The following is a 25,099-nucleotide window of genomic DNA, read 5'->3' as shown; positions in this document are numbered from 1 at the left end:
ACAATATACTGAGATGCAACTTTCCCTCCTATAATGAACAGCTATTGTTTCGTTGTTTATAACCCTCCAGGCCTCGAAGGCCAGTGTCCTACAACTTTTAGATGCGTCTCTGCTTCAACACACCTGAGTCAAATAACAAGGTCATTAGCAGGACTCTGGAGAACTTGACTGCCTTCTAAGGAGGAGATTCAGCCATTCGCATCAGGTGTGTTGGAACAGGAACTTATCTAAAAGTTGCAGTCAACTGACCCCTGAGGCCTGAATCTGAGGAAATTTGATCTATAATATCAATTCTTTGTCTCTGAACACTTTGTTCTAGTTTGACCTTTGCTTTGTACTATTGCTGCTCTTGTTCTTATGCAATTTGGACAAAATGTGCTAATCAGAGAAAACTGTCTAGCTTCTAGTGTTGCTAATAAATTGTAGCGACTTTTACATCATTGTGGATTAGGGTGAGGATGTGTCTTAGACTTAGACTTAGACTGACTTTATTGTCATTTTGCATGCACAGGGTGTATACAGAACGAAATTTCGTTGCATACAGCTCAGGACAATGTTTTGAGCTTTCAATGTTGTGAGGTTACTCCAGAATAAAATAAAATACAGTATAAAATATGAATATAAATCTAAATATAAAATATAAAGTGCAGGACTGACAGTAAAATAGAAGTTATTTAGCTCTGTACATGTGCAAGGTATAAAGTGGAGACCAGATTTTAAGTGCAGTCCAGTTAAGAGTTCAGCAGTCTGATGGCAAGTAGGAAAAAGCTGTTTCGGAACCAGGTGGACCTGCACCGGATGCTGCAGAACCTCTTTCCAGAGGGCAGCAGGGAGAACAGTCCATGGTGGAGGTGTGAGGGGTCACTGACGATGTTTCGGCCTCGGGACACGCAGCGCTGGGATGAAATGTCCCGAATGCAGGGAAGGGGGGCCCAAATTGAATCAGTTTAAAAGCTTTTACTGTTGGGCTCGTCACACCCACAATTGATTTCCTGCTTGTGTGCGCCCACCCACGGTTACGTTCAGGATTCCTACACATTTTTCATTAAAGAAATCTATCTTTTTTTGACTAATATCTTGATTTTTTTTACAATAATTCTGGAAGAAGTAATCACTTCGAATATGCTTGAATAACAGCTGAGTGTTATTATTTTTTAGGTTTCACAATAATGATAAGAATGAATAATGAAGGGAGCCTGATGCTGAAATGAGGTTCTGATTTCCCAAATTGAATCAGTTTAAAAGCTTTTACTGTTGGGCTCGTCAAATAAGGATTTGGTTCTTTTCATCTCCTCCTCTTCTAAATTAATAGTATATAAACCAGCACATTATCACCCCCTATGATATACATAGTTTTAACTATGCATATCTGAGTGGAATGGGGTGTTTCATATGTGCTAAAAAAATAGTTTGACTGAGAATCTGTGCTTCTCTGTGAGGTACAATCTGGTCGTGGACGCAAACACAGAAAGGTATGCCAAGACCTTAAATCAAGTGCAATGGAGCAGGAAAATACCTTTTGCATTAAAGAAAATGGATCTGGAGGACCAGCTAAGAGAAACGGCTCGACATAGTTTTCATGCATGATAAAGTATTGGAAAATGTTCATGGTCTGGTTCTTATTCATAGCCTTCAGTAGGACATTTCTCAAACAACCAGCGAGCATAGCAGATATGAAAACATTGCTGCTTATCTATCCATAAAATTTGACTGGATGTCTTTGATTGAAAAGGTCCACCTCAGTGTTGCTACAGCAGTGTCTTTATACTCATGAAATAGCTGTTTTGTTCTGCATAATTGGTTTGGTAAGTGGCTTACAGGGACATGCGGAAAGGATTGGGGCAGATAATGCTCTCCTCACAAAGGCCACCAATGACTCCAAAGACAGAGAAGAAAAGTTTTATACTTGTATGTAAGACGGACGGCTACCACATAAGATATACATCATCTATGCTTTATTTTGGCCATTCTTGCTCCCACTACGTATAGCGAGTATTTATATTGAAAGAATTTTGAATGCATGTCTGAGACGTCTTCAGAAAATAATCGTTAATTAATTGTGAAATAGGCCTTTTCAGTGGTAGACTGTAGAAAACAAGATTGAGATGTTTGAGAAACACTCAGTCAGTATTTCTTTTGTGTGTGTGTATTGATTAATAGACACATAGCCTCAGTTTAACTTTGGTTTTTGGATGGGTTGAGAACAGGATCCTTTTGTTTCCATTATTATGTTCCCTGAAATCTAGTTTAGCCTGTAGGGATGAAAAGCTTCTCCTGGATATTCTCAGCTTTTACAGTTCTTCAGTGGCTGGGGTTGCAGTTCGATTTTTGAGCGTTCAGTGTCCACACTGCAGATCTTTGAACTGGAACTCTCCCAGTGGATCAGAAGGTTCGTTTACATGGCCAAGACGCGTATTTTACAAGATAAATGTGATAAATACTAAAGGTGACATTCAAGCTGCACAAAGTTTTAATTGGATAAAAGTTCAGTTGGGATAGTATTTAAAAAAAAAACCAAAAAGGTTCCCTTCAATACTTTCATTGTCACAATTATAAATAGTGCCTGGGCATGTATGTAAGTAGATTTTTAGATGAATTTTCAACGAAAAAACTTGTCCATTTTGTTTATTTACTGAGCTTTCTGCACAAACTACCATTCTTTATGCTTCATGTACGGAAATTTGACATATTTTAATTTGCATTGTGCTTTGTACTACAGTGCTCACTGTGAAAATCAGAGGCCTTTACTACAAAATAGAATTAGTATCTTACTGATGTATTTTAAGGTTCCACTGTGGATTTTTAGTATCACTAAACTGGTTCATAGCGATGTTGGATGATTCATTTAAAGCCTGTTGTCACTTAAGACTTGAAAATTTTGTTTATTTAATATTTTTGTACAAAACCTTGAAATATTTTCTTGGCATTTTATCACATGAGCCCACAGCAAACAGCTTGGCAAACTGCCTGTAATTACACTCACCTGTATTTCTGTGGATATCTTCTAGCAAATACTGAAACAATTCAAATGTTCTCTTGCATTTTTTTGAGGTTCTTAACGTCTGCATAAAAGGAACTTGAACATAAATCTTTGTAACATAAAAAAAATAAACAGTTATTTTAATGTTTATTTGTTAGAAAATAGTATTTTACAGATCTCACCAAGATCTAGCAAAAACACACCTTGAACACATTCAGTTAAAAAGAAAAAATAAATTACAATCATAGAGTTAAATCCATGAAGGTATCTATTCATAATGACACAGTAAGACTTTACTAATGTTGGTAGCTTTGTGTCCAAATAATTTAGTTTTAGACTTCTGTCAAAAGAAAATTATTCAGGAAGTCTTGGTTTTTGTCTAGGTCCAATCAGCTGTTCATGGTATTTGTAGTGAGGAAAGGTTGCATATGTCCCATGTTAGCTCTTTCTGATTGTACAGGCATGCACTTTCAAAAGCAGCAGCAGCAAAAACCTGTGGCAGGTCACTTGATTACATTTCACTAGAACTTCTTTAGGCATTTGCTTTTAGGAAAAACCTACTTGGGCAGTGAGATCTGGATGTGTTGGCAATTTTTTTTTTTTTGAGTGTCCTCTACTTATAAGCTATATTATCTGCAGTTTATTGTCTTATACCATTCTTGTAACACCTCTACACATCCCTTACCAAGCCCATAAACTGTTGCGTCATTCTCCTTAGTCAGCTTTTTCAATCTCATGAGCAAATCAAACTGAACGTCAGAAGCTTTAACAGGACACTACTCTTAAAACACTTAAAATGTAGAGGAATTACGTCCTTATGGTTAGCACCTGATGTTATACTAATTTAAATGGAGGAACAATTTAATTTGACCTAAAATTGAGGTTTTATCTCAAAGACGGGAGCAAAACTGGTCATAGCAACAGAGTTAAGGTAAAGGGGAAGACATAGAATAAAAAGGAAAGGGAATGAAATGGATGAGATCTGTTTTATTCCACATCGACCCATAAATTCCACCCACATTTTCTCTCACACCGTTTGGAAGATGGTGGAGTCATCTTTTTTTCATCATAAAGTCTGAAAACTCAACACCAGTCATTTATTGTGACACACAAGAAATTCAATAATGTCTAATTTTGCAGTTGTGTGTTCTTGTCAAAGCCGGAGCTATTTAATTTCAAAGAGCAAAAAAATGTCATGACAAAAAAAAAAAAATAAAGCTTTGAACTATTGATTCTTTTCTCTGCCTTTGAGATGCTTTATTTTGAAAGCTAATCAGACTGGTGCCTAATTTGAAGCTGAAATGAGAAGTGTTTTTGTTGGCTCTTCAAAGCCAAGTGCATTATCATTCATAATCGGGTGATATTTTTTGAAAAACCTGTCCTGTCGTAAATATCTTGATATTCGGAAAACCATATGCAAGAATGCTATCTAAAAAAGGGAGAATCTTGAAAACACGTAAGAATTTTTGCTAATTGGCTAAATAATTGTAGTAGTGGAAAGACATTTGGTTGTGTTCAAATAACGATCTATATTTTTTTGCGATGTTAACTATACCCGACCTACTTTAGAAAAGAAAAAAAAAGTATTTCATAGACCTTCAAAGTAAATGTAACAGTTTCTTTATCAGGTACATCTGTTTAATTTTCTGTTATCCCAAATGATTAATCAGGAATCATGTGGCTACATCTAAAAGCTGAGTTGAAGACACACTCCAACTGAGCATTAGAATTAGGAACAAAGAGAATTGAAGTACTTTGAACATGTCATGGTTGATGGAAACAAAAGTGGTGGTCTAAGACTTTCAGAAACTGCTGGTCCTCTGGGATTTTCCTGCACAGCCATATCTGAGGTTTACAGAAAATGGTCCAGAAAGATAGTAAATATCCTCGAGTGGCAGGTGTACGGGCAAAGATGCCTGTTTACGTCAGTCGTCAAGGCACATTGGGCAGAATGGTTGGAGATAATAGAATCAACCATATGTTAAAACCATTTATGCAGAATACCGTCTCTGAACCAATGATGTATCGAACATTGGAGCAGCAGAAGACCCCACCGGTTAGCAGTTCTGTCACCTACAACCTGGAATCTTCGGAAACAACTCTCACAAGCTCCCAAAATATGACATAAGACAAGAAAAATGCTACATGATTTGATTTGTCTAAATTTGAGCTGAGACATTCAGTTTGTAAGGTCAGAAGTTGATGTGAACATGAAATCATGAATTCATCTTGCATCAACAGTTCATTGATGGTGAAATGGCTACTGGGGATATTTTATTGGGACAGTTTTGGACCAATTGAGCATTTTTAAACTCTTCAACCTTCCTGAGTGTTGTTATTCAGCATGTCTATCCCTTTATTACCTCAATGTACCCACATTGATAATGAATTCACTCTACTCCAATGGCCTTTATAGCCATAAGATCTTAATTCAATGTAGCACCTTTGGGATGTGTGCATCATAGTTGTCTGGTCAAAATCCCAGAGGACTGTGAGTGGTATATTCTTGAAATGTTTTAATAATTGCACCCAAAGACTGTGTATTTTGTCTGCCATTTGTCACTTTACCTTTGCTGCAGCTTCCTGTTGCAAAATAGTAGAATGGATGTAGTGTACTCACAATGTCTCTGCTGTGTTGTGCAATACTATATTGAAGTATTACCTAGAATTTTGTGATTCACAGGACATCTTGAACAACCTGGACCCTCTGGGAACTGGAGATTTGGACGATAATGATCTCATGCTGGATGTGGACCTCCCAGAGGATAGCTTGCACGGTCAGCACACACACACACACACACCCACACACACACACACACACACTCTGTCTGGTGTTGTTCTGTTTACACCACATAAGGCCATGATGAATACTTAAGTTTCTGTTGCTGGAGGTTGTCCATTATTTTTGTATAAGTGCAAACCTCCAGCAAACTGTCTTATCATAAATGTAAATTAATGCACTGCCAAGGCCTGTGCTTTCCATTTCCAGTAGTTCTTCTGTGGGATATAATGGTTTGAATAAATTGAATCCTGCTTTGCCTTGGGTGCAAACTTGCCATTGAAACATCCATTAAAGAAGTTTAATAGATGCCTTGTTGTGTATCTCGTCCTATTACTCTTTAAATATTTGTCCTTTTTTTTCTTTTTTTTAAAGAATTGTTAAATGACAACTCCAGACTTTGACTGAATGCTCCTCTGCTAACTTGGAACAGTTTTTCTACCCAGCTGTCTGGCTTTGTTTTATGAACAGGTGCACACAGATGTGCATGATTGACAATTACTGTTGCGTGAGAACCAGAGTGCGCTTATATAGAAGCGGCTCAAACATATGTTTCCCCTGACGACAGCAGTTTGATGTTGGCGTGATTGCTTTAATAGCTTAATATCCGCACCTCACATCACCAACTTCCACTTTGATATCACATCTATCAAAGTCTCCTACGTTTTCCTATTTCACTCCTCAAATACAAACATGTAGACAGCAATCTCATTAAGACAGAATAAATGGTTTTTTTGTGGGTGTTAAAGGTAATCAGGTCTTAGTATTACTACATAATAACAGTACTGACATCATTATGCCCCTTTCAGGTTGTGTTGCATGATGTTATTTTGGTAGAGTGAAAAGAAGGGTCGAGGATTGACCTTTTCCTGTCATGAAATATAATGAATTCTTGGAAATGAATTTTCCCTTGTCATTCTTGAAGCCAGGCGATTCATTTCTAATGGGTTTAATGCAATAGTTCGTCATGAATGCACTCACTAGGTTTGGTTCGTTCAAACGAGGCTCCCTTTAGGCGCTATGAAATTTAATCTGTTTGTATGTATGTCTGTTTGCTGTCGTGTGCGTATGAGCGTGTAACGGGGGCATCTGGACACCATTGGCTGCTTATTACAAAAACTAAGAAAATAATAAGGTGGAGCACTGTGTTTTAAAGCCGGTTTTTGTCACGTCAAGAAAAAAGCTGAAATCTGAGGTTTTACTGCTTTTTGTACGCATTTCATTTTGTTGAGATTTTCTTCGTGTATCATGAAACTTTTTATTTTCTCTTTACTTTTTTAGAAAGTTCCATTCACCTGAAATTCTTCAAATCTACAGATTTCTGTGAATTTGCTAGTTTTTTTTAATGTGATAGACCAACACAAGATAGTTTCTAATTGTAATATGGAAGGAAAGGTAAAAAAAAAAAATAGCAATGAACAACCCAGACACGCACAGTAAGGCATGTTGTTGGTGGCATCATTCTGTGGCGGTGCTGGCAAAGGCATACCACCAAAAAGGCCATTCTTTTAAAGTGGTTCTTTCCAGTGACTGCAGGGATGAACGCAAATGCAAGACATGCTTGGAGAGAACCTCGTATTATATTTTTTATGTTAATATTTTTGGACTACTTTGGGATTTCCCTTTAAAAAATACCATTAAAATACAGTGAAAGTAATTTTAATTATGTGACAAAATGTTGAAAAGTTCAAGGGAAATGAGTAATCCTTTGTGTACAATTAATCAATTTATACACCTTGACACCATATAAACTGGCTCACTTACTTTGTCTTTATTGTGACGGTGTATATATTTTTTACCATATTAAAGTTAAAATGCTAAAAACTGCAATTCATCCTTCGCCATATAACAAGGCCACAAGGCTGTTTTTTTCCTTTGGTTCCAACAGCAGCTAAACTAAACAAGGTTCATCCTTATTGCTCACCAAAAACAAGCATGAAGTGAACTAAGCTAGCTTTTATTATGGCTTCAACAGAAACCTGGAAAACAACTAGCAAACTTTTCGGATGTGGAGTATGTAAGCAGTCATCTCCCTGTTTTTGAGAGCAGGAGGTGGTGAGAGGGAAGGGAATGTTCACACTGCAAGAATGTAAATTGGAGCGTCATCTCTTCCTACTCCTTTGCGGGCAGCAGCCATATTTATAGCTCTTATGTGTCATGGGTAGAGTTTGTGTCACGAGAGGCGAGGCAACGGAAGCGCACACCGAGGAGTTCAGTTAACTCCAGCCTGCGGAGCAGGCCGTCCGATGTGGCATGGAGAAGGGAGTTTCTTCTAAAGACCCTGACACAAAACAGGAAAAGGAAAAGTAGAAAGGAAAAGAGAAGAGAACTTGTGTAATGTTCTCATCCAGCTGTGAGGATCCTTGAAAGGAGAGAGGCCACAGCTTTTCTCTCTCCCAGCTGGCAACTTCCTTCGCTTGGACACAAACCAGTCACCTTCCCTGCTCTCCCCAGCACCACCACAGCCGACTCTCTCTCCTCTACCAGCTCCAGTTCCTAAGGAGTTCCCAGAAAAACAAGGCCATCAACAAAGACGGGGGTCAGACAGCCCAGGAGCTCGGCTGACTTTTTTCCCCCCGGCCTTTTGACAAATCATCAGCTAACTGAGCAGGGTTTCGATTTTCTCCAGTGTATTCCTGACTTTGTCCAAGTTCATGGATTTTTTTTATTTTAATTTATTTTGTTTTATTCAGTTTATATTTCTTTCTGAAGGACTTTAACTGAGCTGAAAGGAGTCATTGGAGGCTCCTTAGTTCCTAGGAATGTGACGGCTGCATATCAGACCGGCTGTCTGCTTCTGCGCTATGTGGTGACGCTCTGGGTAAAGTATGCTAAACACGGCTGCTGAATTTCTTTGAATGAGGTTTGCTGTCTTTATCTGCTGCTTGCTTCTTTGAGCGTCTCGCACATAAAAGCCAGAGGTCATTTTGGTTTGCTGGGAACCATGCTTTCTCAGCTGTCAGCTTTGTTATTGTCATAGTTTAAGACATGACTCCGTAAGTGTTGCAGAATATGAAGTCGTTGGGAGTTTCTTTTCAAAAAAGAGAGAGGAGAAGTACTTTCTTAAACTTGAATCCAGCTTTTTCTGTTCTGCCCCAAGTATAACTGCATCACACTTTTTTTCCCTTGCTCTTGTCTCTTTGGTATATTACTGATGTCTCACCCATGCTCCACATTCTTTCCCTACAGACTTTGACAGCATGTCTCTCATGGAGGGCTCAGACAGAGGTAGCCGACAGGGGCAGCGACGCAAGCAGCACCGCTGGAGTGGCCCAGATCACTTCTTCCATGACAGCAGGTTGGTCAGGCTTCCAAAAAAAAAAGAGAAGTGAAAAATAAAATCAAACTAGCAAAACAAATAACATGACTTTTTTTTCTCTTTCTTTCAGGCTTCATTTCTTTAGCAATTATGACAATCACAAGACTTCTCGTCTTCCTTCTCGTCCCATCCAGTCTGATGGCAAGCAGCCAGTCTATAAACCAATATTGGATGAACTCACTCTGGAGCACATGACACAGGACTGCAGCGTGCTGAGGAATCAACTTCTCAGGCTCAAAACGTTTCTTCAGGTTAGCCACAAATTTGCCGACCACCTTAAAAATGTACCTATTTAGTAACTGAAAGATCTCAGTTTGCTTATGTTGTCGTTCTGTAGAAACAAAATAGTTTTAAATCAGTTATTTTAACCGCAGTTGCACAAACATCGATTTGTGACAGACTGATCAGAATCATGGGGCAGGTCTCTGACTTTTAGACTTAATTTTGTCACATTAAGGTTTGTTTTCAAAATATAACAGAACATGTAAAATGCATTAACATAAACATATCACAGAAAGTAAGGGATTTTATGTTTGGACTATTATTTTTTTTTAGTGTTGTGATATTCGTTCTTAGCAGAAAATATAGTCTTGGAAAGCCTCTTTTTTCCCTTTTCATGGTGTCACATTCACATTTAAATTTTTTTTTGCTTTATCAAAACAGATTTCTCTTAATCTGTTTTAGACAACCTGTATAAATAGGGGTCAAATTAAAAAAAGTAAAATGCATTTGTATGTTGTTGCCAAATTCTCTCCACAAATGCCTAACATTATTCTACAATTCACCCCAATTTGGTGTTATTTGGTTAGCAAGACATGTTTGAAACTTAACGGTTGGTTGAGTTGGTCACTGGTATGAACTGTAAATCAGAGCTGATCCCACAAGTATTCAGCGGTCAGCACTGAAAGCAGATAATCATTTTTACACCTAAATTCTGTGGTAAACCACAGTCTAAGAGGGTGAACGTTGACATCTTAAGATTGAAACCAGTTGCAGAATCCTGTCACAATATCTGCCTGCTTTGAGATTGCCTTTATTGATGGCACACCTTGTATTTCTAGTGAGAGAGATGCCACTGCACTCCATCCTCCCGCCTCTACAGAAACACAAAGAAGCCAAACAAAAGTTTCCTTACTTTTTGTGCTAATTATAAATATATTTTCTTGCTCTTTCCTGCTGTTAGCACTCATTAGTTTTTAAAATTAGTAGCAGGGGTGATGTGTGTGAAAGATAAGTGGCTGTGAAACAGGTTTTTACTATTACTTACAGCAAAAACAAGATTATTACAGAGTTGATATGTTTTTGCTTCCCTTAGCATCTTATACAAATACTTATACACTTATACATTGGTATTAATAAAACTGCAATTTGTGTATTCTTATGTTAACACTGGTAATTTTTAATGGCTGCCAACATTTTCCCTGACAGCGGTTTTTATCAGAAAGATAAAGCAGAGCGACTTCATTATAATTATTTTAGTCTTCTCGTTATCTATGTCAAGGCTGACTCTCTCTTGCAACCCGAATTAACTGCAGACATGTCATCATTGCCATCAATGATGGGGATGCTTTTTGCGATGTTTTTTTACATCGCAAAAAAAACTTTAATGCTGAGGTTGTTCTACCCAAAAGCAATTTTGAAGGGATGAACAAAAATGCAAGATATGCTTAAAAAACCTTATACAATGTCATTTCATGTCAAAAACTTTGGGTTTTGCCCTTTAAAAATAACATTAAAATACAGTGAGATTTGTTTTAGATTTTTTTTTATGTGACACAATGTTGAAAAGTTCAAGGGACATGAATAACTAATTTATTGACAGAAGCCCTGGAGTGTGGTTGGAAGCTTTTTTTATACAACTGAATTATTTAAGAACCTGGTACGAATCAGGTGATATACACTTTGAAACCATAAAACTGTATAAAAGAGTACATTTTTTGGACCATATTTGAGTTAAAAACTGTAATTCTTCCTTTGGTACATGACATAAACAAGGTGATATTTTTCGTCCGGTACCAACAGCATCTAAACCAGTCCAGGTCAAGTTTTAGAACTGACCAAAAATGAGCATGGAGGGAAGTCAACTATTTTTCGAAAGGGCTTCAACAAATTAACTGCAGACATGTCTTAACATATTACAAGAAAAACTTTGTAAATAACCTCTTATATCTCTGTACTTATTTTGACTTCAGTTTTCAACACTCCAGTCATACTGTAAAATAGCAATAGTTGTTGTTGACTTGGAGGTGCCTGCTGGTTCTTTCACATATCAGAAAAAGTTTTGACATTTGAAATTTCCCAGTTCATCTAAAACATTGATATTTACATTTGCTTTAGATAATATCTGTTTGCTGAGTTTCCTTTATCTCACTGCAGAGAAAGTCAAACCCTTCGATTGCATTGCCTCAGGTGCAAAAATGTTTCCTTCACCATTAATAAACTCTCATCATGTTTTTTTTTCTCTCTTTCTGTTCATACTACGTTGAGCTCAAGGCATACACTGTGCAGCAAGCCTCCTCTTGCTGAATCTAAATTTATTTTTGGCACATTGCTCTGAAATTCAAAGTTCTTTCAGCTTTGGCGCCATTTAGCTGCACAATTCCAGCGTAACGTTAATGAGCGCCAGACTTAGCAGGCTCTCCCAGTTGAGTGACAGAACAATGAAGACCGAACACCTTTTGTGACAGATCAAGATATGGCATTTGATGCCTTACACTTTGAATAACTGTAACTGACATTTTGTCTTAAATGTTTGACAAGTTTTTTGTTTTTTTTTATCAAATTTTGACAACAAGCCATGACTGTTACTGGAGTATAAACCTTTCAAGCAAGCAAACAAAAAATTTTGTTTGGTGTTGTCAGCAGAAACCCCCTCAAAAACTACTGCTCCGACGTACGCTCGCTGAGATGAGGCTCTCGCAGCTTTTGGATTCAATAAAATAAATATGTTCAATATTCGATCCCATACTGTGCCTTTAGTTTGTAGCACCTTTGGCTGGCAGATCAGGGTCCGAGGAGAATATGTGCGGGAGGATGAGGTTCTTTCACGGCTGTGAAATATTGCTTTTGAGGCATGCCTGAGGCAATTGATTCAGCTCACTTTGTTCTCCGCATCTGTTTGTTTGCCCCCCTCTGTGTGTGCGTGTTTCTTGTTTCAAGCTTGAAGAAACAGGGTCTCCAGCAGATGTTTGTGAGCAGACGGAAGACAATACCACTGTGTTACAGGTAAAGAAACTTGAGGTTTTGCAATGTTTTTGCACCAAATACAAATCAATGCACAATATTTTCCACTATCTAATGTTATCTGCTAGTAGTGCTGCGTGCTGTATATGTTTGTGCTTTCAGATGGAGGCCCTGATTAAGGAAGTGCAGGTGCTCAGGGAAGAGCTGAGGGGTAGAGACAAGACTATAGCTCTGCTCACTCTGCAGTGCCAGCAGCTACAACATCAGCAGCAGCAGTGCGATCAAATGGTGAGTTGGTATGAACAGGATTGATACAAGTGAAAAGTCACAACATGCTAAATTGTTAATATACTCATAATGTATTCATTAGAGCTTAGAGAGGTGTTGTTCTGCTATATGTTATACACTCGAATAAAAAAGAAAAGCTTCTTTTCAGGCTGGAATAATGTCTAAAACTAAATAGCCAGAATGTTTGAGGAAATTGTACACAGCTTCCTAATCACATCCAATAAAAACTGAAATTTGTGATGGACTTCATTTTTCAGTAGTTAAGATGGAGAGAGGAGCACCACTTTGTGAATGTCTGCATGGGAACACAGGGCAACAGTCTTTATCATCCATGAAGCAAAAATTTTGGAAAATCTGGAGATATATTTGACATTATGAATATTATTGTTATAAAATTGTTGACATAATCACAGACGAAATTGTGAAAATAACAGTTTAGAGGTTTTGTCTCATTTTCCTCTACATGACCCCGTCACCATGTTTCGCAGCAGTATCTGTTCGGGGCAGTAAGGCTTCTGCGTGTTGGCCGAAAAGCTGTTTGTCTTTCTATGCTTACTATGTTCTGGGAAACTTCTTGAGGCTTTCGTTTAACAATGGCTTTCTTCTTGCTGCGCCACCATTCAGAAAATATTTACTGAGAGTAGTGCTAATAGTTGTTTTGTCAACGTGTTCTTCCACCAGACCTCCAAAGTTACAATAAGCCTTTTGTCTGCTTTCTCTTGTCTGCCCTGTCAGTTTAGGCTTTGCTAAGTGTGTTAAGTGTGCACACAATTAGATTTTCTGTCAACTTTTTGATAATTGACAGAGGATTGCTTTATGAGATATTCAAAGCTTGGCATATTGATTTATAACCTAACCCTGCTTTAAACTTCACAAATTGTTGTTGACTAATGTTCTCTACAAAACATCTGAGGCTTTTACAGAACAGCTGGATTTCACAGCGATCAAATCACACAAAGATAGACTCTGTTTCCAGATAGTCATGTTTGAAGGAAAGTTAGCATCAGAATTCTGGGTTCCTACTGACGGGCACACTACTTATACTTAAAGGTATTGGAGTTATTATGTTGGAAAGCAAATGACTTTCACATTTTTCAAAATTTTGTTTGTTAAAAAGAATTTAAAAAAAGTCAAACCCATTTTCTCTTCTTGCTATGGTTTACTTGATTCTGCTGTGGTTTGTATTGATCTACCACATAAAATGCATTAAATATTTTGGCTACGACATGACAAAACTGAATATAAAGTAGGTGAAACTAATAATTTTGATAGATGTGCCGATATTTTTTTTTTCAGTGATCCATTAAAAGTTATAAAAATATCATCCCTTCCCTCTGATTTCTGAAAATAATTAGCTGTAAAGATGATCTGTCATTGAATGTATTTTATTATACAAATCAACATTTGATAAACATTCTAAATTACCTCTGTATGACTGACTATTTTATTTTTATGGAAAGTGACAAAAAGATTTTGAAAACATATGTACTTTTAATGTCATTAGAACACAAAGAGTGTAGTTCATGTGCTGCAAGCACTTAGTTTCTCTTTCAGTTGTTCAATTCTTTTCTGTTAGTGTGTCTTTGAGATCTGTGTCAATGAAATGCTGCTAGTCAGCACAGTTTATGCTGCCTGGTTTGTGCAAAAGGAGCATATTACAGACAATACTTTGATTACATCATCCAGTATGACAGCACTGCTGCTAAGCTGCCAAATGGATAGAGAAGTCATGCAGTAACACTGCTCATTGTGTGTGTGGGGAATTAAATTGATGGCTATTTTGCTCTAGCCCTACATGCACTGTTGCTCAAGCCTTCAAACAACATCTATTCTGTTTGATTTTGACTGGCTCCATTTCCACTCTAACATTCATTAGTGTTCTCTCGTTAGCCAATAAAAAAAAAAAAGAAAAGAAAAGAAAAATTATCATATGCATGGCTGACATTATTCAAATCACTGCCACAGTGAGAAATACCAAAATGTCAAAGCAGGACCTATCCACCAGCTTATCTGTGACATGCTGTCTGGCCAATTAGGATTAACAACCACCCAAAGCTCTTCAGTCTGCACAATATTGTTACACCCTTAACTTCCAACAATCAAAGAGACAAATGAACACATTTTTTGTGCTCTCTGGCTGTCTTTAATGAGTTTAAAAGTTGTTAGAGTGAAAGTGTGTGCTCAAAGGAGAAAACAAAGGAAAATTCACTTTACTAACTCACTCCTGACGCTTCTTTTCTTGAGGGAATCCAAACTTGGGAGAAAAATCAAATGATGATGTGTATTTTTTTTTCTGCTCTGATTTCTTTACATGTAACAATAGACTTACGGATAGGAGGGGAAAAAGAACCAAACAACAGGGCAAAAGAGTTTTAGGGTCCAGGCTGAGTGAGAGAAACTAGCAATTCCAGCAGGATTGTTTTTGAGTCCATGAAGACTGCTGGTTCAACTTGAATTAGTGAGTCAATGTCTGGGTGTTTGTTCCTGAAATTGGTGTTCTGTTTAAACCTGTTAAAAGGCTGAAGCTGGTAACAGCTGACTGAATGCGACATAATGGAGAAAGAAAAAAAAAATGGAGGTGTGCGTTACAGCAAGATGTCTTTTTTTCCATGTGTGTACTTGGAGGGCTGAGATTGAAAAATGCGAGAGAAAAGCAGAGCTATTAGAAACTAAAAAATGCTATTAAAGTCCCACTTGACCGAAAGCAGCCTCAGGTTTAGCCAGTGGTTCCTCCAATCTTTTAGTTATTATATCTAAATTATCATGTAATCGTTTTTCTTTGAACCTGGGATGGCTCACGTTAAATTTCCAATCATGTTTTGAAATTCTTATCAAAGCTTAAATAATATTCTGACTTCTGGTTTTCTTCTACAATAAGCTGATTCTGTATCTGAAGTCTGAAATAGTATCTCATAACACCATAAATGTATTCTGATACATGTTAAAAAAATATATAAATTAAATTAAATCAATGCATTTTTATTTTAGAGTGTGGTAGGGTGTAATAAAATGAGGGCCTTTTCTGGGATCAGTTACAGTTTGGTGCGATAAAACATATGAATTATGTCAAATATAAATACAAAAAGAAAATTAGACAAATTTTAAAAATGAATGGCATTATGTAATGTACATGATCTTAGCAGTAGTTTGTTATAATACATTGATGGAGAAAGTTGATGGAGAGGTTGTTATGGGTCTCTGACAAATGTTAATGTGCAACATACAATCGAAAGTGATTGTATGTTGTATTGTCGTACTGTTTATCTTTGAAAAACATGCTTTTAAAAGCTTTTACTAACCAAAGAAAAGGTACTAATATCTCAATAATGGCTCACTTTGATTTGAAATAAGTTTAAGCAACATTTCTCTCCAGTCAGTGTTCATTTTTCATCTAGATCTTTACTTGATAAACAACTACACCTGCTGTTTCTCAGCATATATCAATATTTTATGGTGGGCTTGCTATTTATACCGCCTGCTAGAAGCTTACATACTTGCATCAGATGCTTATGTTAATTTTGGGATTTTAATGATGCAATTTAACAGTTTTTTCTGTAGAATTAATACTTCAAATCAATTTGAGAAACAAGAATTAGGTGCACAAGCTTGAGTTCAATGCATTTCTAGCTAACCCATGCAGGTTTGCAATGGGCTCAAATAAAGACGTACACACCCAACCTTTTAGCATTGATCATGGCATAATTCTGGCTGGATATTTGACTCTTACACTTATCAGAAGTGTTTAGTTTTAAGTGGTTAGCCTCCAGGCATCGAACAGCTTTTTAAGCACCGTTCATAAAATTGAAATTGTATTAAAATCAGGGCGTTTATTTGAGAAGCCTTTGTGTTTGAGATTATTGTCCTATTGAAAAACCTGTCAAACTTTTAACCATCTGACTCAAACCATTACACTCGGATAAAAGAAAATAGGCTCAAATGATGAGAAGCAACCCAAAGCTCACTGTGGCTCAAGCTGATCAGGATCTTGAAGATGCTGGAACAAAAACCACTATTCACTATGAAGGGAGCTTTTAGCGAATTATGACTTAGATGGGGACCCAATCGTCACCTGCAAACATGACTGAAATCTGCAGCTGTCCTTTGTGGACAAGCTGAAGGCCTTTACGGTCTGCTAAGACAAAGAAAGATTGTATTTACATTTTTTTTTGTAGTATTCAATGTGTGGTTTTCAAACCTAAGAGGTCTGTACCAACACTCATGCATGGAAGTGGCAGCAGCAAGATCAGGAAATTCAATATTTTTCAACTTCAACTCAAATCAACTGCTAGATCGATCAGAATTGGACACAACAGAGTGATACAACAAGACAATAACCCCAAAGAAACATAAGAAATGGTTTTACGATAAAGATGTGTGGAATATCCTTGATGTCAGACTAGTAAAAATAAATGTAACCATAGCAGGAAGTCAACCAGTTTATGTTTTGATAGTAGACGGATGTTAAAAAATTGAACCAGAATCATGCCAGTACACACTTATAACTACAAAGCAAAGTGGCTTCACTGCCACTTGCCACATGACATTGACATGCATTTATATATTTCAGTCTCTATGTATAATTTAGAACCTTTGTCTATTAGTATAATCCTAAGTGTGTCATGTTTCTAGTCTTTCACAATTTGAGCACAGCTTTCTTTATTTTCCTCCCTGCGTTTTAGCCCCATGAAGGTCAGCAAGTTAGATGTCAGTGCCGCCATCGGAGGACGTCCACTTCATTACATCACAACGAAAGACAGATGGACACACGGATGCAGCAGTACGACAAAGCTACCCAGACGTATTGGAGAACGCCGAGCCACCCTGTAAGCCCAAATATTGTTCAGTCTAATTCTTCATTGCGGAAAGTTGAATTTGAAACAAAATTAAGTCGCTTCATGTGGATAAAGGCTCAATGACTACTATTTTAACAAGTATTTGACAACACTGCTGCATTGATTCTGTGACTAAGTTAACAAATTATCATGTAAAAAAAAAAGAAAAAGCATCTCCCCTGCAATTTACAGTGGTAAGCAGACTGGTGACTGACTGCAACCATGCAGTGCGTTAATCAGTTGAGTGCCTCTCCAGTCACCCACCACTGGAAAGACCTGCCAGGGAGGTAAATCACTGTGCTGGCCTCCCCTCCCCTGTTTATTAAACTATCTGTTTGCTTGTCACAGTGTCTCTTACTGTAAAACCATCCAGATCCAGTTCAACTTGGGGTGCAATGTTAATGTTTGAGTGATAAAGAAAGACAGCGGGGAACATAGAAATGGAATGAGAGGGAAAACAGAAAAATGTTTATGTACGTGTTTTCCGTTTGCAGTGTTTCGCTCAGCGGCACACGGGGTTTCAGCCAATTATTGATTTTACAGCAGGAGAGCCACAGGCAGCATGATTAGCAAACTGTACACTAATTGATCCGCTTCCAGCTAAAAGGATGAAACACACACACAGAACCATGTTATGTTTAGATTTTATATTTAAGGCCAATAATGATTTAAAACTGAAAATTACCTTATTTGTCTTTTTGATTGCAATGCACTATTAGAGCTATTCTCTGAGGTGGGAAAATCTATGTTTTGATTTACTACGCGTAGACACAAGCTATATTACCATCTACATTACAAAGTAATCTTGATAGCAATAGCAGATTATGGTTTAAAAGTTTCCATGGCAACTATTAAAGCGGGGCTCTATGCTCGATGATATTCATCTCTGTAGTGAGAGCATTTGTGTCTGACCTGTGCTACCTGGCACATAATGACTCAGTAAAACACAAAACGCATTCAACATGTTCTTTGTCAAAGCTTACTATTACTCTGAAAAGCTCTCTGTGAACCTTTTGGAACGATGTAGCAAGTAAAAAGAGAAGAGACTACTGAATAAAAAAGCAGTAATAGTTGATCTGTACAAGATCTCTGCATTTCACAAACATTAGAATCAAGCTCGGCTTCGGTATTCCTCCCATAACTGAACTCGTTTTGATATTATTTAAAAACTTTTTTTTTTATCTATTACTTTTCAAAACCATTTTCTTTGGCTTCTAGTTATGCTTTTGTACCATGTTGTTAAATGCCATGTTAAAAAAAAAGAAAAAAAGAGAGGAGATAAAAGACCAGTATCTTTTATTTTAGTTTTAGTCATAGATCTAAAACTAAAATTATTTTTCTATCAGGCATAATCTCACAGTGAAGATTATGAAACTCCCAATGAAACTCTCAATGGGAGTTAAGTGATGTAGTGAAAAAAAGAATTGAACAGAATCACTTCAGGTGAAATTATGTGTACGCTTAGCAATCCCTTTAAAATAAATGCACCGTACGCGTATTTTATTTATTTAAACTGACATTTTATAATTAGTCACAATTCCTACAAACTACTGCTTTTGTAATTGGTAATTTTCAGTTACCCTTCAATTTGAACATGGTGTGAAACAAAGCTCATTTAACTTTTAGCACAGACATCAAGCAGGATGGTAAATAAAATATGAAGAGTCTTTAATTTTTGAAAATTGCCACAGAGTCCAGTTGTTTGGGAGGAATTAAAAGAAAAACAATTTTCTGCTCATATGTAGCAAGTTTAAACCAGTAAGGACTGTTAAATGCTACTGAGATTTTAACTTGAATAATGTTCTTAGGTTAAGCAAATCTAAGATTGACCAACAGACACTCTGGGTGGGTTCGGTGTGAAATATGAATATTGATGTCACTGGTGCCAATAAATTTGCCAGCAAATATTTTGGTGTTGTAGGATTTTTCCTTACTAGATAAATACAGCAAAATTAGGTTACATTTTTTTTTCAACATTTTTGAAAGTGAGAGTATATTATTCCAATTAAAGATGGTGATATTTCATACCTTTATTTACCCATAGAGTTGTCAGCCGTGTTGTACATGTCTGTATCTGCCTAATCAGTGTTTGAGAGGTAAAAATGTACACTGAGATTTCTGGAGTCACTGAATTCAACCGGCGTCTTTACATCTTTGCAGTAAATCCTTTTGCCTCTGTATCTTGTGTCATGGGGTCTCTGTAAATTGCGCTTGCTTTCCGCTGATATTATCTGGGCCCGATAGATATCTGGAGAATTTAGAGGCTTGGTGCACCTCAGGCTCTTTGTTGACTCTTCCTAAACGGTTTTCCACAGGCTCCACTGCTCTCCTGGAGAGGCGTTTGCTTCTGCAGGAGAAATGGCAATTTGGTGGCAGGGAAACATACATTAAAATACATTAAAAAGAAGATGCCTTAGAATGGTTTTGACAACAAGACAGGTTACCTGTCAGGTTTAATGTTTTAGCTGATATTTCCACAAAGTACAGTTTATTTCCATAAAAGTAAAATGTCAGGTGTTTAGCCAGAATTGCAATTTCTAACAGAACTGAATACTTTTATACAGCAGCAGTTCTTTTTTTTTTTCAAATCACACAGATGATCCAGGACTGACAGAATGCCACAGAGGCAGACGAGGAGAGGTGTTTAATTTGTATTTAAAACAGAGTAGTCATTAAATTTGTCTAGCGAGACAACAATAGAGCCCAAAAGCCCTGTATCTTGGTGTTATTTGTGCGCCATGAATTATGCAGCTGTACAACTCATCTTTAAGAGACCATGTGTGAGTAATTAAGTGTTTCTGGGTTTTCGTCCAGCTCATTCTGCTGTATATAATATGCTTGTCAATATCAGCTGAAACAGGCTTTTATTAAGTCTTCTAATACATTTCTAAAAACCTGCAGCGAAAGCTGTCAAAGCAAATAAGTTCCAATTTCAACTTGGAAGACTCATAGCCATTTAGACATTGTTTACACGTATTTTCAATGATATAACAAGGACACCGGAAGCGCTATAAGTCAAAATAGCCCTTCGGTAGGAAGACCTCACACTAGACCTCAAGCTGCTTGGATTTGTTGGCTCCTTCACTTTTCCTCCAGACTCTGGATTACCTTTTTCTAAAAGGAGGAACAATAGTCAAGTCCTTTTTCTCCTCAATCCAGATGGCACTTCTGATAGCTTCAGAAGTGTTTTATTTAGGAGCAGGTTAACTCTGTGAAAGTTGTAGAGTCATTTCTCTGACAACCATCCAAGTCTTGTGAATGCCCTCCAAAAGTCTTGAATGGGCTTTGTTTCGCAGTCGTCTTGAGGCTGTGGCTGTCCCTACGGCTTGAGTAATTTATTTGTGTACTTCCCATTTATAGGTTTGAACATAGCCCTCTTCTTTAGCATTCATTTGTTGTGGCTTGCCCTCTTTATGGATAGTCTCAATGACAGTCAGGTGGAGAACTGTTAAGTCGATGAAAGTTCAGGGTTCACAGATGACATCATGGCAAAGGCAAACAAGATAGAAGCTCACAGCCTTGTTGAAAAATGCAACAAAACTGGAAAATGTTTAAAAATATATATTTATAACTAGATGAGCCAGAGAAATCTCACTTTTGTCTGCACATCTCTCCAGTATTTGTTGATGGTCAGTGCCGGAGGGCGGGGTAATTACAAATTACTGTACATAAGCGGGCTTTGTTAACACCCCCAAGTAGCTCATCGGGTGCAACTTTGAGGCCTGTTTTCCCATTAATCTAATTTGCAAAGTGCCAAAATTCAAATGGCCACTTTTTTTTTTTCTATGTGTTTGAAATCATTACAAAGCTTAGACTTCACACTTTCATAATCTGTAAATGTCTATAAACGTCCACGGGGAGTCTTATGTAAAATTAAAATTTTCTGAGAAACTTAATTTCGGGTATTCATAAATTATAAGTTGCACTAATCAAAATTAACATAAGTCAATTCCTACATTACTTCAGTTTGCATCTAAGGAATTCATATAGTATGAGTTTCATGTTTTGAATCAAGTTAGAGAAATGAATTACTTTTTTAAAATGATTTTACTTCTGGTTTTATATTCTATTTGAAGGACTGGCCACAGACGTTAGGAAACGTGCAGTGCAGCATTTTATGATCATCTGCATGCAATTTAAGTTTCTTGCTTGCAAGAAATACGGGGAGAAAAGAAAAGATGCTTACTAAAATGGAAAGAGTTGTATGTCAATATACAAGATGCGCATAATATCGGTCAAGCTTGTTGGAGCTCATCACACACCATGCGTCACAGAAACCACTTAAATATCACTTGTAGAGCAATACTCTGTGCAAGCAGCTCCCCGGAGGAATCACAGCAGTATAAAAAACAAAAAATACTTTCCCTGACGTCTCTTTCTTCTGCAGTGACTAAAACCTGGGTGGGTATCATTTAGTCATTTTGCATTTGCCACAATAGAAAAGCCACAAAGCTTTGTGTTTGTCTGCCCGCGTTTCTGTGGCCTGTGTGTAAGTACGAGAGCAGGATGTGCCACACACACACACACACACACACACATCTCTTGTGCTTGAGTGGGGAGCACGCTCGGTGAATGTGACTGAACAATGAGTTCAGCCGAATGTGGACTGGAGAGACGACCTTGCTTATAACCCAGATAAACAAAGATGCAGATGAGCAGCCGCAATGAAACAAAAGGCAGCAGAATAAGCAGTGTTACATCAGTGGCAGACAGAGAGGATAATTACAGCCACCCTCCTACTCCCTCTTTGCTTCTCAAACATCCTCCTCTCTTCTCAGAGCTTTCCCAGTGTCTTTTTTGTCACTTATGCTCCCTCTCTCTGTGGCTCGCTTGCTTCAGTGACTTCTCCTCTTGTCTGTGTGTCTCCCCGGTTTTGCCTGAGATTGTTTCTCCTCTCGAATTCTTAACTTTCGCTGTAATTGGATAAATTTTTGTCCATCACCTGCAGTGAGAAAAGTCTGGAAAATGATCAGTGTTTAGCTATAGGTGGAAGGTTCTCCCCTTCCGGATCCTGTTGTTATTTCTGCTCTCGCATTTGCAGGCAGACGGCCGCAAATGCACCCTGCCTTGTGCGTGCTCGGCGTTTGATAGGTGAGGATTTAATTGCTAAAGTCAGTGAAGTGAGTCACTGTGGTCAGACCTAAGTATTAATAATAGCCTGATACGTAAAGCTCGGTGGATTAGAGGAGCCAAACAAGAAGAATAAGGCTGTTAGAAACAGCTTGCTGTCAAGGAAGTATTTATATGATAGATAACGGGTGGGAACTTTTGCTTGGCTTTTTAATTCTTGTCCTACTTTCACACTATCTGCATAAGGAGCATAAGAGGCTGACTAACATATCTTAAAAGTGAGAGCAAGGGACCTAAAACACCAAGCCAACAATCTGCTGCAGGCATAGATTAAACACTGGAGGTGGCAGCTGGAGGCTACCTTTGTGGTATGCTGGAGTTATTTTTCATTTCCTTTTTTTGTCATGTGTAATCCTTATATGAGGGGAAACTGAACAGGTGGTCTGGCTTTGTAACACATTTCACATGTTGTTTCACCTGTTGTGTTATGTCTTCATGGACTTTGCATAGGATGAGATTACCAATTAAAGCTATAACAATTATCAGTGTTGCATTCAAATGCATATAGACAATTACATGTATTGATTTAAGTAGCTGACAATTTTTAAGTGGCAAGTATTGTGTTGCATGGAATACAGTACTTTACTGCAGAAATGGAATGATATTGTTGCAAAACCATGTTTGGAACATTAAAACTGGTAATCTTTTAACTTTCTACTGGTTGACTTGCGAAAGTGTCAATATGTGTTGAACTTTTTCACATTTGTCAGCTTACAACAACAGTGTCAAAAAATTTCACAATAGCTCAGTGTCCCTCAGAATTTCAGAAATTAATGTTACCACAGATGCCCAGTCCAGTTTACTGTCTAGACATGACCCGTCATTTTAACAGGTTATTGTACTTCAATCTGAACCAAATTATTGTAGCTCTGCCTGCTTGGGTCGGTCATAGTCCGGCTCAGGTCTTGTTTCTGTTAGTCTTTAAGGTTTTCTTGTAAGATTGTATTTGGCTCCATTCATCAACTTTACCCACCTTCTGCAAAAGCCTCCCTGTACCATGACGCTGCCAACACTATGTTTCAGAGTGGAAATGCTCTATTGAGGGTGACTGACACAAATAGTTTTCAGCTACAGATAGAGTTTTGTATGTATGCTACATGGCTTACCACTCTTTCATGAAGGCTGGAAAGTACACAGCTAGTAGTGTAGAGTTCCCATGGACCTTTCAATGTTTTATTTTTTTAAAGGCTTTGTTGGCTCTAGTGGCTTTAATTTGAGAGTGGTCAGACAGGAAATTGAGTAATGAGAGAGGAGGGGAAGACATGCGTCACAGTTTTATTGGGTCAGGAACCGAACCTGCAACAGCCGCATCGAGGACTAAGGCCTCCTTATGTGGGTTGCGCTCTACGCCTGCACCACCACAGCACCCTGTGTCCTTTAACTTTTTCTCTGATAAAAGCTATCCCTGCTGGTCAGTGTTGGTGGACATCCATGTCTTGGTACATTTATAGTTATCTCACATACTTTCCGGCCTCAGAAACTCTCTTGAAATGTTCTTTTATAGCCTGAACCTCCTTATTGTATCTTCAGAATCATTCCTGATCTCTGTGTTGTGTCCTTTGATCTTTATGCTGTTTGATCATTGATTAATAAATATTTTGTAAAACAAGCATTATTTTTCCTTATTTTGCTTACTTCACAGTTGATGGATTGCAGTTTGTGGTTGTAATGTTACAAAAAAATGGGATTAAAATACATTTGCCGGACAATCTTTGAATTTTGACAGCCAAATTCAACTATACAGTAGGTGTCCTGGCACTAAGTTAAGGAAGGTGGAATGCCAAATTTATTAAGGCCGCCCCCTTTGTGCCAATGCCATAGTTCAGCTGTGCTGTCAAGGCTCAAAGGCAAAGGTCTGATGCATTTTACTAATGGCATATCAAAAGAATAACTTCAATATTCCCATTTCTGTCACACTGCTCTTGCAATGCTCTCTCAGCCCTCCATCAGGGAGCATTTAAAATGATGGAAAATGCAAATAAAAACCCCAAAGCAGCTGGCTGAGCTGCTGCACAGTTCTGTAAAATGTGCTCTGTGCTGTCAGGATTGTTCATAAGCCCTCAAACTTACTCTTTTGTTCTCATTGCCTGGTCCTCTGCAAATGAAGCCTTGAAGTGAAGTTCCTGCCAGGACCTCCTGCTGAAACTGTTGTTTGTGTTTAATAAAAGCCTGGGACAGAAACATCCTCCTCCTACAATAGTCACACTGGGAGGCCTCCATAATGGTGTCGACTGTACCTGCAAGGGAGATGAAAACTTTTTCTTTTTTTCCTGTTTTTGTGTTGATGTGTCAAACGTATAGTTTGTGTGTGTTACAACATTATTTTAAAAGGTGGCTCTCTGCATAGACGAGAAGGTAGCAAGAATCCAATAGTTTGTTTTCAAATCTGCCCAACATGAATTCAGAAAAAAGCTTGGAAACTGCATTGCTGGAAGCCAGCAAATGGTACCATGATGGTCAATATTCTCAAAACCTTGAAACATACCATGAATGTGGAGTTTACTTTACCTACCAAAGCCTGATAGCAGAACATTTACACCATAGAAATGTTATTGTTATGGTTAAAGACAGGTTTAAGTAGTTCAACA

At 37.7% G+C, this 25,099-nt stretch overlaps 1 protein-coding gene across 2 annotated transcripts in view; it reads left to right on the top strand.

Annotated features, from left to right (window-relative positions):
* Positions 1 to 25,099, top strand: part of ccser2a (coiled-coil serine-rich protein 2a) — a 61,010-nt gene that overhangs the window by 19,910 nt on the left and 16,001 nt on the right. For both annotated transcript variants that reach the window (XM_028007235.1, XM_028007236.1), the window contains exons 4-9: positions 5,664 to 5,757; positions 8,949 to 9,057; positions 9,149 to 9,329; positions 12,238 to 12,303; positions 12,424 to 12,549; positions 17,229 to 17,372. In XM_028007235.1, the coding sequence (XP_027863036.1) occupies positions 5,664 to 5,757; positions 8,949 to 9,057; positions 9,149 to 9,329; positions 12,238 to 12,303; positions 12,424 to 12,549; positions 17,229 to 17,372 (720 nt within the window). The remainder of the gene's footprint in view (positions 1 to 5,663; positions 5,758 to 8,948; positions 9,058 to 9,148; positions 9,330 to 12,237; positions 12,304 to 12,423; positions 12,550 to 17,228; positions 17,373 to 25,099) is intronic.

Source organism: Xiphophorus couchianus, chromosome 22 (assembly GCF_001444195.1).
Source record: "Xiphophorus couchianus chromosome 22, X_couchianus-1.0, whole genome shotgun sequence".
Lineage (NCBI taxonomy): Eukaryota > Metazoa > Chordata > Actinopteri > Cyprinodontiformes > Poeciliidae > Xiphophorus > Xiphophorus couchianus.
This window is presented reverse-complemented; position numbering and strand designations above follow the sequence as displayed.